This window comes from Bactrocera dorsalis, chromosome 1 (genome assembly GCF_023373825.1).
Source record: "Bactrocera dorsalis isolate Fly_Bdor chromosome 1, ASM2337382v1, whole genome shotgun sequence".
Taxonomy (NCBI): domain Eukaryota; kingdom Metazoa; phylum Arthropoda; class Insecta; order Diptera; family Tephritidae; genus Bactrocera; species Bactrocera dorsalis.
In genome coordinates this window covers 3,065,301-3,084,030 of record NC_064303.1, presented here as the reverse complement: position 1 = coordinate 3,084,030, position 18,730 = coordinate 3,065,301, and the positions used below count along the sequence as shown (strand labels likewise).

Sequence of the window (18,730 nt, the reverse complement as noted above, 5' to 3'; positions counted from 1 at the left end):
ATCATATTGTTACAAAAGTAATATATAGTTGTATTTGTATTGCTATGTAGTAGACAGCTGCGGCGCCAGATGTCTAATGCTTCGACAAGCAGACAGCCGCGGCGCCAGATGTCTACAACAAGACAAAAACTTGATTTGACAGTGTGTTAGGACCACGGTAGCGGAGGGGTAGAGAAAGGATCAGCTGAAGTTATGTAAACAAAGGCACAGCTGAGAGGTGCCACTGTAGAAACGTCAAGTGTACTCCGGGGTTGAGATTCTATTGGAATCCAAGATGGCCGACTTTTTACCGGAAAATGGTTGCATTGTGTTATTTTCTTAAAATGTATGGAAAAGTTGTCCCAAAAATATTGGTTATATATAAAACTTTAATATATTTTCAAAAGAAAATTGTTTTATTTTAATATATATTCTCAAAGATGAGAACAATATGAGCAAATACATGAAAAATTAAGTTTTTTATTTATGCCTCTTTTTAACTGTGGTAAGTCAATAAATGTTCACCACAGAAAAATGTTACGAACAAATAAGCAACTATGCCGAATAGTGGGGTCTAGATTATGCTCATTCACAGCCATATTTACATTTTTGCCATCATAACGAAGGTTTTTGCAAAGACAATTTGTTTTAGTTTATTTCATGGTTAAATCCTTTGCGATGGTTTATTTAGTTATTTTAATCTATAAAAAGTGTTTACAATTTTCATGGGACGATAAACATCAGATCGGCTGCGATTTTATTCCAATAAAAGTACGAAATAACCAAACATGGCCACGTTAATATTGCTGCGTAATGGGTGCTGTTACAATTTTATGATTTAAGAGATAGTCAAATGTAGTTATCAAATTAGTTGGCCGTGAATTCGAGACAAAATTTTAAATTCAATGGCGTTCTCGTGTAAGAGATCGCATTGCTAGGTAAGCTAAAATTAAACTTTATATCAAAAGATTTACCATGTATTTTTTAAATTCTTTATAGAATCAGCAAAGGAGCTGGTGTAGAACGCTAGTCCCAATCCAATGAGCTTTGTGCTTGAGGGTGGCAGCAACTTTTTGAAGAGCAAATACTACGGTGAGCACATTCGGATGTTGCATAACCTATTGTAAATTGCGCTTAGAATCCCGATACTGCTGGTCAGGTTTATCAGGCTGTTGGGTAGGTTTTGTGCAAAATTGAATTTACATACTTTCTAATAGCTAAACACCCACCTTGTAGACCAAAGCGTTACCAGTTGAGCGAATTGATTGACTGGTTTCATCGTGTTATGCGCAAAGATGAAAAATGGTGGGTATACCGTCATTAAGACATGTGTTGTGATCCTACCTTCTTATTGAAAGCCAAGTTCACGAATGTATTACCGATGTCGTTCCCTCCAACATACCGTAGTTGAAGAATTTTAGTGTACAATCCATGGAAGAGCAAGTACCATGAGAATTATGACCATATCGTGCTGCGCAATATTATGATGCCGAATTGGAGAGTGGGGGGAACCAGCTCCACCAAAACCAATTGAACATCGGGATGAAGTACGCAAATAATAAACATCACTCATCAAATGAAAGTTGGCAGCGTTGGTGACTAAGCAGCGATTTGAAAAAGAAAAATTTGCGAATTACAATTCGTCTTTACATCTAGTGAATTATGGTCGATTATGAATGGTGTGGAAGTTGATATTTAAACTTTAAAAAACAAATAAATGTAATTTGGCTAATAATGAGCCGCTATTAAAAGTTAAGGAATTTGAGTTGTATTTTTAAATGGGCCAAACAAGTTATTATCGATTTGAATAACTTCAAACGGAATATACAGTGGTGGCCATAACATATGCAACTAATACATTATTTTAGAAAAAGTATATATATCATACCATTAAACTTTGCAGACTGTTGATTAAACATGAAATTATTATAATTTAGTATTTTTACTTTTAATTAACGTTTTTAAACCAAAAAATTTCATTCATAAGAAAATAATAAAAATTCCATTTCAATTTCAACTCTAAAATTACGAGGACAAAACATATGCAACTCAGAGTATGAGTTCAAGTAACACCATTATATCGGTATTTTTCTGTTGCTTTTAAAGCTTAAAGCTTTTAAGCTTAAAAGTTACGCCGAGTCATTAGTTTTAATAAATAAATCTTGCGTTAATTCGGGCAAATCAACTCGATTTTAGTTTCATTGAAAATGGCAAGAAGGAATTTTGGAATTGAACTTCGGAAGAGAATTATTTCCAATTTTGAGAAAGGAATGGCACAAAAATGCGTTGCTACAAAATTAGATGTGCACAAAAGCACAATTTCGCGAATAATAAAAAAATTTGTTGCAACAAAAGCAGTATCTGCTATTCACCAAGGCGGGAGCGCACGCAAGACGACCCAAATGACAGACAATTTAATGGTACAACTATCCAAAAAAGTCCTGAAATAGTCCCATCACAAATCATTAAAGGTTTAGATTTGCAACTATCCACAAAAAATGTGCGTATGCGTCTTTTAAAAGCCTCACTAAGAGGTTGTCGTGCCGCATACAAATCGATGATTTCGGTAAAACATAAATCCAAGCGTTTGAAATTCGCTAAAAAGCATCTAAGGCCAATTAATAATTGGAAAACCGTTCTATTCAGTGATGAGTAAAATTTTTACTTAATAGGCAGTGATGGAACGTTTTATATGCGAAGTCTAGTAAATAAAAGATATGCTCCACGTTATCGTAAGAAAACAGTTAAGCATGGTGTAGGCTACGTAACGATGTGTTGCTGCTTTTCTGGTAACGGAGTTGACCCATTATACAAGATTAATGGGATTATGGATCAATATGACTATAAATGTATTTTGGATAGTGTCATATTGTCATGTTACCCGCCCTATCTGCGTGGGAAATGCCATTGCGTTGGGTCTTCCAACAAGACAATGACCCAAAGCACACGGCCAAATATGTCAAGTCTTGGTTGGAAGCAAACAACGTTGATGTTATAGAATCGCCACCACAGACCGCAGATCTCTACCCCATTGAGAACTTGTGGAAGCTGGATAACAGGCGAATAGAGAGGAATAACCTTAAAATGTTGATGAACTTTTTAATACACTCCAAGAAGCTTGGCAATCGATTCCAATAAAAACCATAGATAATTTAATTGCCTCAATGCCGAGAAGATATGCCGAAGTAATAGAAAACAATAGATTTGCAAACAAAATATTGGTAAATCTTACTTTTTACCATTGTTTCCAAAAAGTTGCATATGTTTTGTCCACGTAATTTTAGAGTTGAAATCGAAATGGAATTTTTATTATTTTTTTAGGAATGAAATTTTTTGGTTTAAAAACGTTAATTAAAAGTAAAAATACCAAATTATAATAATTTCATGTTCAATCAACAGTCTGCAAAGTTTAATGGTATGATATATATACTTTTTCTAAAATAATGTATTAGTTGCATATGTTATGGCCACCACTGTATTTCGAACAATCATTTATTTTTTTAAATACTAATATATTTCGAACAATCATTTATTTTTTTAAATACTATACCGGTATCGCTACTGAGCATGGCAAAATAGTGTTGCGTGAGCTAATTTAAACTACTTTTTACTACTATATAGATATTGAAAATTCAAAAAATAATTTCTTTAAGAATCCTTTTTATTTAAAAACTTAGCTTAGAACTAAAAAATAGTGTGGTAAATCTGTTAGGATAATCAAACACTCCATTTGGGAATGAGTAGGATTCCTGATCGCCGGCGTATAGCTAAATTCTGACATTTAAAACGTGTACGTAGTTTGTGATTACAAAAATTTATAATTAAAATATAGAAAACATGGCTATTATAATTATCTCTTGATTTATCTTACAATAAAAAAATGTGTTTTACTGTTCAGACGAATTGTTATGGTACGTAATATCAAATTTTTCACAATACTTATCTCTTATGGTCCACTCATTATCAAATATAATTTCCATTTTGTCCATGAATAAGTTAACTAAAACGCTTAAAAATGTATAGCATATTTATCTATATCATGAAGGTATAATTAAATTTTGTGATAACAGCTAAAAACTTTCTCTATAACAAAAATTGAAAATAGTATTTATAAATGTACAAATATAGTACTATAAATTTATAATTTAATATTATAGCATTTTCGCTTTCTGCAACCCGTTTTAACCTCTCGCCACCCTTATTCACCAGAGGTGGCCATGATGTTTTTATTGTGAAAGAACACTTGAGGGGTAGCTTAAGGACTGTGAATGGCTCTTTTTCTATGGTGAATGGGACTTTCCCTAGTAGGGATGGCAAAATTGGTTACAGAATCGATTCTCGATTCTGACTATTTTTCTATATTTTTCGATTCTAAGAATCGATTATCCGGGGGCAAAAATCGATTCGTTCGATTCTAATCGATTTTAAATTAAAAGGACAAAAACTTATTTAATAAATCACAAGGCATAAATTGAATGGATATTTCAAATCGATTAAATAAAACACAAAAATAGTTAAAAACAATTATATTGTTTTGTTTAAAAATAAGGTACAGGGAACATTACATTTCATTTAATTTTTTTTTTAAATAATTCAAGTTGTTTAAAGAAGTTTAATAAAATAAGTTTTTAAATAAATTTAAAATAAGTAAAAGAACAATAAGCTAATTGTCAGTTTAAGAAAACCATACATTTTCGGGGACAGATCTTAAAAACAGAAGCATATTTAAGTGATCTGGCGTTAACCGGCTGCGAATTTGATTCGCAGTTAGCCCAGTATGCGAAAATAAACGTTCACAAGGTGTTGAAGTCGCAACAATTGATAAGTATTTTCTTGCAATCCTCGATACGTGAGGATACTCATTTTCGATACTTTTCCAAACAAGTAATGGATCTGGTGTACTACCTCTATCTTCTATCGGCCGATTAATAAATTGCCTTAATTCAATTGGTACTCTACCCGCTTCAGTAAATTTATGGTAGGAAAGTTTCTTGACCGTTTCTTAAGCGTTTTTTTATATGAAGTTTTTACAATTCTTGAGAGCTGGATACTAAGCTTATAACTTGAAACTGGTCACTTAATTAATAGTAAAGTCGAATGTCAAGAATCGATTCTTAATCGACTCCGACTACTGAAGATCGATTCCGAAAACTCGAGTATTTTACGAGAAAACTCGATTCTCGAGTAGAATCGGAATCGAGTTTGCCATCCCTATTCCCTACTCCTCTATACGATGAAACCATTGTTAAGACGTAAAGTTAGCTGCAGAAAACAAATGCTTCTAAAAATGGATGTAAGTATTATAAATAAATTGTTTAGGTTTATATTTCATCTAATTTTGCACTACTTTTAGAATTATAATAGAGTAATAAGAATGATAGAAATGGTAAAAGCCAACCCTTGTCTCTATGATAAAAGATACGATGATTATAAGGACTTTAAACACAAAGAGCGGGTTTGGAAGGAAATTGCCAAGCAAGTAAATCTTTCAGGTAAAATAGTCAAAAATATATGTATTAAGTAGCTAATAAAATATTTTTGTTTTTTTTAGTAAGCGCGTGTAGGACAAAATGGAAGAATCTGCGCGACAAATATAGAAGGAAGAAACTTTCCGAAGATCAACCGTCTGGATCAGGAAACACTTGGATGTATATGGAGAGTTTAGAGTTTTTGTCGGATATATTGGATCCTATCAGGTATGACGAAACGTCGTTTATAGACATATGTGAACAAATAATGAAACATGTACATTTTTAATTTTCAGTACAAACACTAACACATCAGAAGAGTTAGTAGATGATCAGATATTCCCCACTAAAATCAGTAACGCTAAAATGGACACATCAGAAGTGTTAGTAGATGATCAGATATTCCGCACTAAAAACACTAACGCTAAAGAGGACACATCAGAACTGTTAGTAGATGATGAGATATTCCGCACCACACCAAAACCAAACCACCAAAAACATTGCAAAGATGATCTCTTCAATGATGTGCTGAAAGCAATGAAGAGGAAATATGAAGGACCACAATTCTCAAACAATCACAAATATGAACATTTCTTCGGTATGCTTGGGAACAAATTGGATAAACTAACAGAAAGTGAAGTTGATGAAGTGGAAATTGAAATTTTAAACTTGGTTACCCGAAAACTTAATGCATCCAGAAAAAGCTCGAGGGGTACTCATCGATGAAATCATATGAATATTTCAACTTCATTCATTTTCTGTTAGTTTTGCCAATTTTTGTTCGTACTACATTATAGCTAGGATAATAAAACATTATATTTTAAATTTAAGTTACTTTAAGACAAAAATATCTAAAAGAGAATAAATCATTTTCTTATTGATATTTATTTAAATATACATGTTTGTATTTATCAAGAATTTAAATATTCAGAAAGTGAATTTCTAAAACTTAAAACTGTTTGATTCAATGTAATGTAATTTAGCAGTTAGTAAATCATCTCACTTACACTCATCATATTGTTACAAAAGTAGTATTAAGTTGTATTTGTATTGCTATATGCATCCCTTATTATGAACAATAGCTGTAGGTATATGGAATAGCATTTGCCTTGTTGTAGACATCTGGCGCCGCGGCTGTCTGCTTGTCGAAACAATAGACATCTGGCGCCGCTAGTTTTACTTTACTGGGCGCTTGCTAGTTTTACTTTACTAGGTTCGTATCTCTGGATTGACAAATAAAACCAAAAGCCGTTTAATTCACTTCAACAAAATCTCTTTATTTTACAACTCGTCTACACTATAGCAGTTTACTCTTAACACTGGTTGATTACGTTGGCGCTGCCACGGCTTATATAGCCACGCACTCCTCGCTGATGCCGACGTGTCCTTCTAGAATATTGCGTCTGGAAATTATAAGAACATAATGCTATACTGCGCCAGACGCAACTATTGTTTAGACAAGCAGACAGCCGCGGCGCCAGACGCAGCAATTGCGGCGCCAGATGTCTATTGCTTCGACAAGCAGACAGCTGCGGCGCCAGATGTCTACAACAAGACAAATGCTATTCCATATACCTACAGCTATTGTTCATAATAAGGGATGCATATAGCAATACAAATACAACTTAATACTACTTTTGTAACAATATGATGAGTGTAAGTGAGATGATTTACTAACTGCTAAATTACATTACATTGAATCAAACAGTTTTAAGTTTTAGAAATTCACTTTCTGAATATTTAAATTCTTGATAAATACAAACATGTATATTTAAATAAATATCAATAAGAAAATGATTTATTCTCTTTTAGATATTTTTGTCTTAAAGTAACTTAAATTTAAAATATAATGTTTTATTATCCTAGCTATAATGTAGTACGAACAAAAATTGGCAAAACTAACAGAAAATGAATGAAGTTGAAATATTCATATGATTTCATCGATGAGTACCCCTCGAGCTTTTTCTGGATGCATTAAGTTTTCGGGTAACCAAGTTTAAAATTTCAATTTCCACTTCATCAACTTCACTTTCTGTTAGTTTATCCAATTTGTTCCCAAGCATACCGAAGAAATGTTCATATTTGTGATTGTTTGAGAATTGTGGTCCTTCATATTTCCTCTTCATTGCTTTCAGCACATCATTGAAGAGATCATCTTTGCAATGTTTTTGGTGGTTTGGTTTTGGTGTGGTGCGGAATATCTCATCATCTACTAACAGTTCTGATGTGTCCTCTTTAGCGTTAGTGTTTTTAGTGCGGAATATCTGATCATCTACTAACACTTCTGATGTGTCCATTTTAGCGTTACTGATTTTAGTGGGGAATATCTGATCATCTACTAACTCTTCTGATGTGTTAGTGTTTGTACTGAAAATTAAAAATGTACATGTTTCATTATTTGTTCACATATGTCTATAAACGACGTTTCGTCATACCTGATAGGATCCAATAGATCCGACAAAAACTCTAAACTCTCCATATATATCCAAGTGTTTCCTGATCCAGACGCTTGATCTTCGGAAAGTTTCTTCCTTCTATATTTGTCGCGCAGACTCTTCCATTTTGTCCTACACTCGCTTGCTAAAAAAAACAAAAATATTTCATTAGCTACTTAATACATATATTTTCGACTATTTTACCTGAAAGATTTACTTGCTTGGCAATTTCCTTCCAAACCCGCTCTTTGTGTTTAAAGTCCTTATAATCTTCGTCTCTTTTATCATAGAGACAAGGGTTGACTTTTACCATTTCTATCATTCTTATTATTCTATTATAATTCTAAAAGTAGTGCAAAATTAAATAAAATATAAACCTAAACAATTTATTTATAATACTTACATCCATTTTTAGAAGCATTTGTTTTCTGCAGCTAACTTTACGTTCTTACAATGGTATAGCGGTAGGGAAAGTCCCATTCACCATAGAAAAAGAGCCATTCAAAGTCCTTAACCTACCCCTCAAGTGTTCTTTCACAATAAAAACATCATGGCCACCTCTGGTGAATAAGGGTGGCGAGAGATTAAAACGGGTTGCAGAAAGCGAAAATGCTATAATATTAAAATATAAATTTATAGTACTATATTTGTACATTTATAAATACTATTTTCAATTTTTGTTATAGAGTAAAGTTTTTAGCTGTTATCACAAAAATTAATTATACCTTCATGATATAGATAAATATGCTATATATTTTTAAGCGTTTTAGTTAGCTTATTCATGGACAAAATGGAAATTATATTTGATAATGAGTGGACCATAAGAGATAAGTATTGTGAAAAATTTGATATTACGTACCATAACAATTCGTCTGAACAGCAAAACACATTGTTTTATTGTAAGATAAATCAAGAGATAATTATAATAGCCATGTTTTCTATATTTTAATTATAAATTTTTGTAATCACAAACTACGTACACGTTTTAAATGTCAGAATTTAGCTATACGCCGGCGATCAGGAATCCTACTCATTCCCAAATAGAGTGTTTGATTATCCTAACAGATTTACCACACTATTTTTTAGTTCTAAGCTAAGTTTTTAAATAAAAAGGATTCTTAAAGAAATTATTTTTTGAATTTTCAATATCTATATAGTAGTAAAAAGTAGTTTAAATTAGCTCACGCAACACTATTTTGCCATGTTCAGTAGCGATACCGGCATAGTATTTAAAAAAATAAATGATTGTTCGAAATATATTAGTATTTAAAAAAATAAATGATTGTTCGAAATATATTCCGTTTGAAGTTATTCAAATCGATAATAACTTGTTTGGCCCATTTAAAAATACAACTCAAATTCCTTAACTTTTAATAGCGGCTCATTATTAGCCAAATTACATTTATTTGTTTTTTAAAGTTTAAATATCAACTTCCACACCATTCATAATCGACCATAATTCACTAGATGTAAAGACGAATTGTAATTCGCGTAGATGCAAATGTTTCTTTTTCAAATCGCTGCTTAGTCACCAACGCTGCCAACTTTCATTTGATGAGTGATGTTTATTATTTGCGTACTTCATCCCGATGTTCAATTGGTTTTGGTGGAGCTGGTTCCCCCCACTCTCCAATTCGGCATCATAATATTGCGCAGCACGATATGGTCATAATTCTCATGGTACTTGCTCTTCCATGGATTGTACACCAAAATTCTTCAACTACGGTATGTTGGAGGGAACGACATCGGTAATACATTCGTGAACTTGGCTTTCAATAAGAAGGTAGGATCACAACACATGTCTTAATGACGGTATACCCACCATTTTTCATCTTTGCGCATAACACGATGAAACCAGTCAATCAATTCGCTCAACTGGTAACGCTTTGGTCTACAAGGTGGGTGTTTAGCTATTAGAAAGTATGTAAATTCAATTTTGCTCAAAACCTACCCAACAGCCTGATAAACCTGACCAGCAGTATCGGGATTCTAAGCGCAATTTACAATAGGTTACGCAACATCCGAATGTGCTCACCGTAGTATTTGCTCTTCAAAAAGTTGCTTCCACCCTCAAGCACAAAGCTCATTGGATTGGGACTAGCGTTCTACACCAGCTCCTTTGCTGATTCTATAAACAAAATTAAAAAATACATGGTAAATCTTTTAAAATAAAGTTTAATTTTAGCTTACTTACCAGATTGAAATAACTAAATAAACCATCGTAAAGGATTTAACCACGAAATAAACTTAAACAAATTGTCTTGCAAAAACCTTCGTTATGATGGCAAAAATATAAATATGGCTGTGAATGAGCATAATCTAGACCCCACTATTCGGCATGGTTGCTTATTTGTTGGTAACATTTTTCTGTGGTGAACATTTATTGTTAAAAAAAGGCATAAATAAAAAACTCAATTTTTCATGTATTTGCTCATATTGTTCTCATCTTTGAGAATATATATTCAAATAAAACAATTTTCTTTTGAAAATATATTAAAGTTTTATATATAACCAATATTTTTGGGACAACTTTTCTATACATTTTAAGAAAATAACACAATGCAACCATTTTTTGGTAAAAAGTCGGCCATCTTGGATTCCAATAGAAACTCAACCCCGGAGTACACTTGACGTTTCTACAGTGGCACCTCTCAGCTGTGCCTTTGTTTACATAACATTAGCTGATACTTTCTCTCTCCTCCTCTACCGTGGTCCTAACACACTGTCCAATGAAGTTTTTCAACCGCTCAGCGTTGCCGCAGCGTTTATTTGGGTATGCGCCGAACAAGATCTACACATTGTTACAAAAGTAGTATTAAGTTGTATTTGTATTGCTATATGCATCCCTTATTATGAACAATAGCTGTAGGTATACGGAATAGCATTTGTCTTGTTGTAGTCATCTGGCGCCGCAATTGCTGCGTCTGGCGCCGCGGCTGTCTGCTAGCAAGGAGTAAATTCGTAACAATATGGTAAAAAAAAATTTTGGAAGGTGATTAGCCGTTGCAGCTTTTATTTAGGGACGACAATTACACAATACATTTAAAAAAATTTGAAATAACTGCTTCCGCATGCTGTTGAGAAAATATACAATTTCTGAATGAAAGTAACAAAATTCTAGCCGTCAAAACCTGTGCTACATTTCCCTCTTGCCATCTGTGATCTACCTGTAGGTATTAAAGGGTGATTTTTTAAGAGCTTGATAACTTTTTTAAAAAAAAAAAACGCATAAAATTTGCAAAATCTCATCGGTTCTTTATTTGAAACGTTAGATTGGTTCATGACATTTACTTTTTGAAGATAATTTCATTTAAAAGTTGACCGCGGCTGCGTCTTAGGTGGTCCATTCGGAAAGTCCAATTTTGGGCAACTTTTTCGAGCATTTCGGCCGGAATAGCCCGAATTTCTTCGGAAATGTTGTCTTCCAAAGCTGGAATAGTTGCTGGCTTATTTCTGTAGACTTTAGACTTGACGTATAGTATAGTATAGTAAAATAGTCTAAAGGCGTTAAATCGCATGATCTTGGTGGCCAACTTACGGGTCCATTTCTTGAGATGAATTGTTGTCCGAAGTTTTCCCTCAAAATGGCCATAGAATCGCGAGCTGTGTGGCATGTAGCGCCATCTTGTTGAAACCACATGTCAACCAAGTTCAGTTCTTCCATTTTTGGCAACAAAAAGTTTGTTAGCATCGAACGATAGCGATCGCCATTCACCGTAACGTTGCGTCCAACAGCATCTTTGAAAAAATACGGTCCAATGATTCCACCAGCGTACAAACCACACCAAACAGTGCATTTTTCGGGATGCATGGGCAGTTCTTGAACGGCTTCTGGTTGCTCTTCACCCCAAATGCGGCAATTTTGCTTATTTACGTAGCCATTCAACCAGAAATGAGCCTCATCGCTGAACAAAATTTGTCGGACGTAAAGCGCGAAACACATTTCGAACCGAACACTGATTTTGGTAATAAAATTCAATGATTTGCAAGCGTTGCTCGTTAGTAAGTCTATTCATGATGAAATGTCAAAGCATACTGAGCATCTTTCTCTTTGACACCATGTCTGAAATCTCACGTGATCTGTCAAATACTAATGCATGAAAATCCTAACCTCAAAAAAATCACCCGTTATATTCTCAATTGTTAAAGCGCTAAAGATTTATTTAAAAAAAATTGTATAAAAAATTAAAAGTTTATTTTTGCCTTTCGTTCATTCCAAAATTCGCAAATTTGTGAACAAGCTCAGATGATTTTTTTTCATCATTTTGCAAATGATAGCAAATTATTCGTTCGTTTGATTTTGTTAGAGGACTATCGCAGACGAGAATCAGGATAAGTGAACGTCTCTTTGATATACCGCATATTTATATTAAAAACTCGTAACATAAAACTTATCAAAAAGCAAAAAAGTAAAATTGCAATTAGAATAAATCATTTAAAACCCATTCATAGACATATGTTAATAAACATTTGAAAATTCTTTGTACAATAACTAACCTCAAAACATGCAATGAAATATCTTTAACACAATATGGCAATGTTGGCTTTACCCGCGAACGGCCAGCTGTTTGACCGTGAAATACCAATAAAAATAAATAAAACACCACCTTTGGTAAAAGGCAATTAAAAGGATATTGAACACACATATGGAGGGGGTGGTTGAATGAATCTTACTAAAATTGGAAATTGTGTATACAAGAACAACGAATCACCCACCTGTTTTACTCCTTGCTACTACCTTGTGAATTTAATTTTGTGAAATACGTAGAACGCACTTCGCTTGCTTCGATTTTTCAAAAGAAATTTGTTGACATCGAAATAACCAGAAATTTGCTGTCAATAGCATAGCAGGATCCAATACGTGCACACGTCCCTGGGTGAACCGAGTCCTACAGTAAGGGCGTTGGTGACCACGGTCACGGCACTGTTGTGGTCACAGCAACGCGTCGTTGTTGTTTATAATTTTTAAACAAATCAATTACCACCAAAATAGCCAACGCGAGAGTGTGAGTTTTCATTTGCAGATTAAAGTCCTGCAAGAAAAGTGGTAAAACTATTAATAATAAATTTATTAACGAAAAATATTTGCTCAGCTTGTTATATTTCATTTTAAATCCAGTTGAAAGAAATCAAATACTTGAGAATGGATCACAGTCCGTCGAACGCTACTTTGCCGGGTAAGCGCCAGCATCCATCTACAATGCAGCGTAAAAAATCCGGCCCCAAATTTGAGCTTTCCGAAGCACAAAAAGCCGACATTAAGGAGGCTTTCGATCTATTCGATACGGAGTGCACCGGTTTTATAGAGGTCAAGGAGCTAAAGGTTGCAATTCGAGCGCTCGGTTTTGAACCGAAGAAAGAGGAAATCAAACGAATGATTGCCGAAATCGATAAAGATGGCACTGGACGCATATCATTCAACGACTTCCTACAACTAATGACCATGAAAATGGCTGAGAAGGACACTAAGGAGGAAATATTGAAAGCATTTCGCCTGTTCGATGACGACGATACTGGCTCGATTTCCTTTAAAAATCTAAAACGCGTTGCACGCGAATTGGGCGAAACGCTGACCGATGAGGAGTTGCGTGAAATGATTGATGAAGCTGATTTGGATCATGATGGTGTGGTGAATCAGGATGAATTTTTGCGCATCATGAAAAAGACAAGTCTATATTAGTTGTATGTTTGTGGTTGTAGCGTGGCACCAAATTGTGCTGTGCGTTGTTTCTAATGGTCATAATGACTAGGCGGAAGGGGGTATACTATGTTTTTTTTTTTCTATTTTTAATATTCTGTTTTGTATATTAAATATTTCGCAATTTGTATTTTATTTCCACAAATCTGAAATATTTATGTTATCATGATTTAATTTTAACTTATAAAGAAGGATACCATTCATACTTACAAATAATACAATAATAACTTTGAAATAGCTCTGCTGGACTTACATATGTATACAAAACTGTTACTAAGTGTTTATTTTTTCTTATTGCTTTGTTAAAATGCTTTATTTCTCTATTAAATATATGAAATTGTGCATATTGAAGATGATTGAGAAGGTTTGTGTACATTTAATTTAATTTATAGTACAAAACTGTGTATGCGGTACTTTTAAGCGCGATTCAGTGTCTTAACGGTTTTTGCAAATGTATTTAAATGCGTTTACTTAAGGAGTAGGGGATGTTCGAGTCTCAATAGCGGCCTTTACACGATCAGATATGCGTGACAACATGTGTGACATCACACCAAGTTTGACCGTGTAAAGGGAAAAAAAAACATGCTTGTCACGCATGTTCAAAGTTTTTAAACTTGTTTAATATTTCTGCTGGTGTGTCACACAAGTGTGATCGTGTGAAGGGCTGCATGATGCACGCAGTGCATTTTTTCAGTCGAAAAAAGACAGTGAAGAGTAATGGTGTCGCGCATGAACGCATGGTAACGCTAGCTTGGACAATTTAAAATGTAAAATTAATTCATTTCATTTCATTCATTTGTAATGCTTTGGGCAAGATATTTCCAGTTCTTTTAACAAATTTGTATGCGAGCGTGTTGGTCTTTTCTTACGCCAATCTTGCCCCAAAATTCGTTTTTTCTTGCCACTTTTTGCAATTTCTTCCTCTTCCTCCATTCCTAAAATTTCTTCAATCAGAAGAGCTGCCACTAATGCGCGTGCCATGTTTACTCGTTAACAGCTGAACGAAAATGAAGTTCACACACATGCATGACCGTGTGAACGAAAACGTCAAACTTGTACATCAAGCCATGTTGTCACACATATCTGACCGTGTAAAGGCCGCTAATCACTGCGGCAGTATAGCAAGGCATCATATTCGACGCAAAAATGTTGCAATATAGTGGCTTATTACACGCAGCAACTTTTGTCTCGGCAACTCTTGGTTTATAGGCGAGGGGGCGACGAGGAGAGGAGAATCGCGCCGAGTTTCCAGTGTTCAGCAACTCGCTTTGTGTTCTCATTCGTAGCAGTTCGCTGCGACGTTTTTCGGCATTCGTGTTCTTTCTTTCGTAGTACATAGTTGCATTTGAGTATATTTTTTTGAAATTAATATTTTGAATATATTTAAAAAATTTAATTTCATCTTTTGGCAAGTAATTTGCAAATATGTATACAGATATACATAATATAATATAAATATTTTAGAAAATGGAGTATGACGAGTATCGAATTAATTAAAGATATTTTGAAATGTATGGAGAAAGCCATACAAATTGATTCAGACGATAGTGAAAAGGGTGATATATGTGAAAGTCTGTCATATAATCTTTGTTTTAATTTTGAATTATAAATAAAATGTATTTCTTAATTGACAGAACTGATTAATATATGTGATAGAGTGGAACAAATATCTATAAGAAAAAAGAAACGACAATGGGTTAAAGTAAAGAGTAGTCAATGGGTTAAAGTAAGGTGAAAGAGAATGAGAAAAAAACTCGAACAGAGTTGCGCAACACAAGTTGCTCGTGTGAAGGTAATGGGCGACAGCAAAAGAGAATCGCCCGAGAATTAGCAACAAAAGTTGCTTCATGTAATAGCGCTCTAAGTGTTTAACAACGCCGAAATTAATTTGAATCTTTCATTATGTATAAGAGTGCCCTCCGCCAAAAAAAATTCAAATAAATAAAACAGAAAAATTGCACGCTACTAGAATATTAGAACGCGCTTCTAATTTAAAGTTCAATTAAGCACTAAAATGCAGAAGCTTTCGATTACAATGCTTTAAAAATGTTTGTGAAATGCTGTGTTTAAATGTAAGCTTTTGTAATAGACGAATATTCATAAAAATGCACGGTACTTGGGAATTTTTTTTTCGTCGAAAATTGCAATCTGCCAGTATTTATTATTTACGAATAAATTATTTCTATGCACATTTACAAAATAAAATAATAATTCATGATTTAAGATGTACAAAATATGAATAAAACAATCACAAAAACGTTTTAAAGATGCGTAGTTTTATTTAGTGACAATATTTTCGAAAAAGCCTTCAGACATTCGTAGAGAGATTAGATTGTTTGAAGGTGAATTCACAATCCTCTGAACTTATAGAACGACAGCGAATGATTTGATCACTTTAGTCGAATTTCCAGAAAGATTTCACCTTTTCATTGTTATAAAAAAAACTAACCGCTTTTGTCACAACGAAACTAAACTCATTGCCACAAAAAACATTTTTTATATTCAAGTTGAGTTTGATTGTAAAATAAATAAAAAAAAATTTATTTCCTATTCAAACTTAAAACCCTTGATTAACACTGATCAATTAAATGCGCGTCCAGTTTTGGAAGTTTTATGCGCTTATCGCTTATACTAAAATCACCTGCCTCCTTCACTTTTCCAGTCGCTTTTGTGCTGTGAACAAATAATTATTATCTTCCACACTCTTTAACTGAACTCGATGTTTTTACTTACATCGCCTTCAATACTTCTATTTTGGGTATATTTTTGGTATATGCCTTCACTCCTGCTGCCTCTAACTCGGCTAGTTCCTTTGGATGCAAGTGCTTTTTGTGATAACGACAGCTTGAACCGGTCGAAAATGTTTTATCGCAGAAATCACAGGAAAATGGCTTGAGACCAGTGTGCGTTATCAGGTGACCTTTCAAATTCTTTGTACGTTTAAATCTACGTCCACAATAATCACATTTATACGGCATTTCATTTGAATGCACTCTACTGTGTAATTTCAGTGCTTTGGACGTCGTCAGTTCTAAACCACATTCCCCACAAACATGTTTATCGCCATGAATTTCCGCGTGTCTCTGTGTATATGAACATAATAATAAAATCTACAAAGCAACATAAAATACTTCAGTACCTTTAAATAGAATTTTCGTGCAAAGCATTTGCCGCATTCTTTACACTCGAATGCGCCACGACCTGTGTGTATGGCCATATGTTCCAGCAGCTTCTCTTTCGTCCGCACACTTTCGCCGCACTCTTCACAAATAAGTGAACCTTCACCTTCGTGCTCTGCTTTGATGTGATTTTCGGCATCTTTGGCTCTTTTAAATTTTCGCTCACAATGTGGACAAGGATAAATCTTCGGTGCGTGCATTTTTCTAAAATGTCGTTGCAACTCCTTTTTGTATTTGAAGAAACTTGAACAGCTCGTACATTGGTGTGGTGTTTCTGTTCCGTGTTTATTCTTCATATGCCATACATAATTTCTGTATTGAACAAACCGCTGGCTGCAGATATCACAGACGTAACTGCCCTCGTTTTGGTCATTATCGTAGGCAGAAGTACTATTTGAACTCACTTTGGCATTTGTGCTCCGCATATGTACCGTTTTCTTTTTCGCTACACGATATTCAGTTTCAGAAGAAAATGTATGGTTGCTACTAGCACTACTGTCACTGTCTTCACTTGTTTCAGCATGCGCTTCCACATTTCTTGAGGCATTTCGTGCGAAGGGATCTGCATATTCTATTTTGATTTCAGCTTCGAGATTTTTTACTATTGCCGGCGTTTCTTCCACTTCTTCATCTTTAATTTTTAAAACTGGCTCATCCGATACGAATATTTGCTCGATTGCAGTTGGCGCTATATGATTAACCGTTTCAACTAAAGTGTGCTGCACATACGGTTCCAATTTGAATATGCCATATTTCTCATATATGTCTTTGATATCAGTAATTGTAGTTTTAGGTGAACCCAGCAAATCATGATACATTGATTGCACCTTTGAAACATGATCCGCATAATTTTTCATGTAGTTGATAAAAGTGTAGCATTCTGCACACAATAATACTGGAAGCTCGTCACTTGGTTTTATCTGTGCAAGTAATATACTAGATTGGGTAATATTTTATCTTTAATAAATTATCCTTACTTGTATATGAAAGAATTTGTTTATGGTATCGTCAAGATGTTGCTGAGAAGACACTGGTTGTAGTTCCTCAACGAAAATATCAAAATAGTGGCCATCATATTTGGCGCATAAGCGACACCAACGCTGCCATTCCTTTTTTGGTACATCGTTTTTGCACACCTCGGCAATATTTTCTCTAGACATTATTATTAAAGCGTCAATAAGTTTATTATGTTTACTTATTTTATGTTTACAGGAATACAACTTTCGTATTTACACTTCTTTATTGTGGAAAATGAAAGCAAAGCGTAAACTCGCTTATTACACGCAGCAACTTTTGTCTCGGCAACTCTTGGTTTATTGGCGAGGGGGCGACGAGGAGAGGAGAATCGCGCCGAGTTTCCAGTGTTCAGCAACTCGCTTTGTGTTCTCATTCGTAGCAGTTCGCTGCGACGTTTTTCGGCATTCGTGTTCTTTCTTTCGTAGTACATATTTGCATTTGCGTATTTTTTTTAAATTAATATTTGGAATATATTTAAAAAATTTAATTTCATCTTTTGGCAAGTAATTTGCAAATATGTATACAGATATACATAATATAATATAAATATTTTAGAAAATGGAGTATGACGAGTATCGAATTAATTAAAGATATTTTGAAATGTATGAAGAAAGCCATACAAATTGTTTCAGACGATAGCGAAAAGGGTGACATATGTACATACTTATGTGAAAGTCTGTCATATAATCTTTGTTTTAATTTTGAATTTTAAATAAAATGTATTTCTTAATTGTCAGAAGTTATTATTATTTTTGATTGAGGGGCCAAAATACCAATAAGTAAAAATAAACGACAATGGGTTAAAGTAAAGAGTAGACAATGGGTTAAAGTAAAGTGAAAGAGAATGAGAAAAAAACTCGAACAGAGTTGCGCAACACAAGTTGCTCGTGTGAAGGTAATGGGCGACAGCAAAAGAGAATCGCCCGAGAATTAGCAACTTTTGTCGCCTCGTGT

The 18,730-nt window shown here is 34.1% G+C and overlaps 4 protein-coding genes across 5 annotated transcripts; 2 read left to right on the top strand and 2 right to left on the bottom strand.

The window, feature by feature from the left end:
• Nucleotides 1-4,665: 4,665 nt before the first annotated feature.
• Nucleotides 4,666-6,340, top strand: LOC105232356 (uncharacterized). The gene is made up of 4 exons (XM_011214017.4): nucleotides 4,666-5,272; nucleotides 5,333-5,471; nucleotides 5,531-5,675; nucleotides 5,744-6,340. Exons 1-4 carry the CDS (start codon nucleotides 5,213-5,215, stop codon nucleotides 6,171-6,173), a joined length of 774 nt encoding a protein of 257 aa, XP_011212319.2. The 5' UTR covers nucleotides 4,666-5,212; the 3' UTR covers nucleotides 6,174-6,340.
• An 877-nt stretch (nucleotides 6,341-7,217) lies between these two features.
• On the bottom strand, nucleotides 7,218-8,434 carry LOC125775634 (uncharacterized). Its single transcript, XM_049446274.1, has 4 exons — nucleotides 8,286-8,434; nucleotides 8,087-8,225; nucleotides 7,883-8,027; nucleotides 7,218-7,814 (listed from the first exon to the last, which is right to left on the bottom strand). The coding sequence occupies exons 1-4, from the start codon at nucleotides 8,301-8,303 to the stop codon at nucleotides 7,385-7,387; spliced, it is 732 nt and encodes a 243-aa protein (XP_049302231.1). The 5' UTR covers nucleotides 8,304-8,434; the 3' UTR covers nucleotides 7,218-7,384.
• A 3,989-nt stretch (nucleotides 8,435-12,423) lies between these two features.
• LOC105232355 (uncharacterized) lies at nucleotides 12,424-14,061 on the top strand. Of its 2 annotated transcripts, none has more exons than XM_011214015.4 (2): nucleotides 12,424-12,888; nucleotides 12,976-14,061. In XM_011214015.4, exon 2 carries the CDS (start codon nucleotides 13,026-13,028, stop codon nucleotides 13,560-13,562), a length of 537 nt encoding a protein of 178 aa, XP_011212317.1. In that variant the 5' UTR covers nucleotides 12,424-12,888; nucleotides 12,976-13,025; the 3' UTR covers nucleotides 13,563-14,061. The 2 variants fall into 2 exon arrangements, with proteins under 2 accessions (XP_011212317.1, XP_011212316.1); XM_011214014.4 differs by having other exon boundaries at nucleotides 12,428-12,929; nucleotides 13,002-14,061.
• A 1,545-nt stretch (nucleotides 14,062-15,606) lies between these two features.
• Nucleotides 15,607-18,486, bottom strand: LOC105232354 (zinc finger protein 558). The gene is made up of 4 exons (XM_011214013.4): nucleotides 17,737-18,486; nucleotides 16,720-17,679; nucleotides 16,314-16,663; nucleotides 15,607-16,253 (listed from the first exon to the last, which is right to left on the bottom strand). The coding sequence occupies exons 1-4, from the start codon at nucleotides 17,917-17,919 to the stop codon at nucleotides 16,151-16,153; spliced, it is 1,596 nt and encodes a 531-aa protein (XP_011212315.2). The 5' UTR covers nucleotides 17,920-18,486; the 3' UTR covers nucleotides 15,607-16,150.
• Nucleotides 18,487-18,730: the final 244 nt, after the last annotated feature.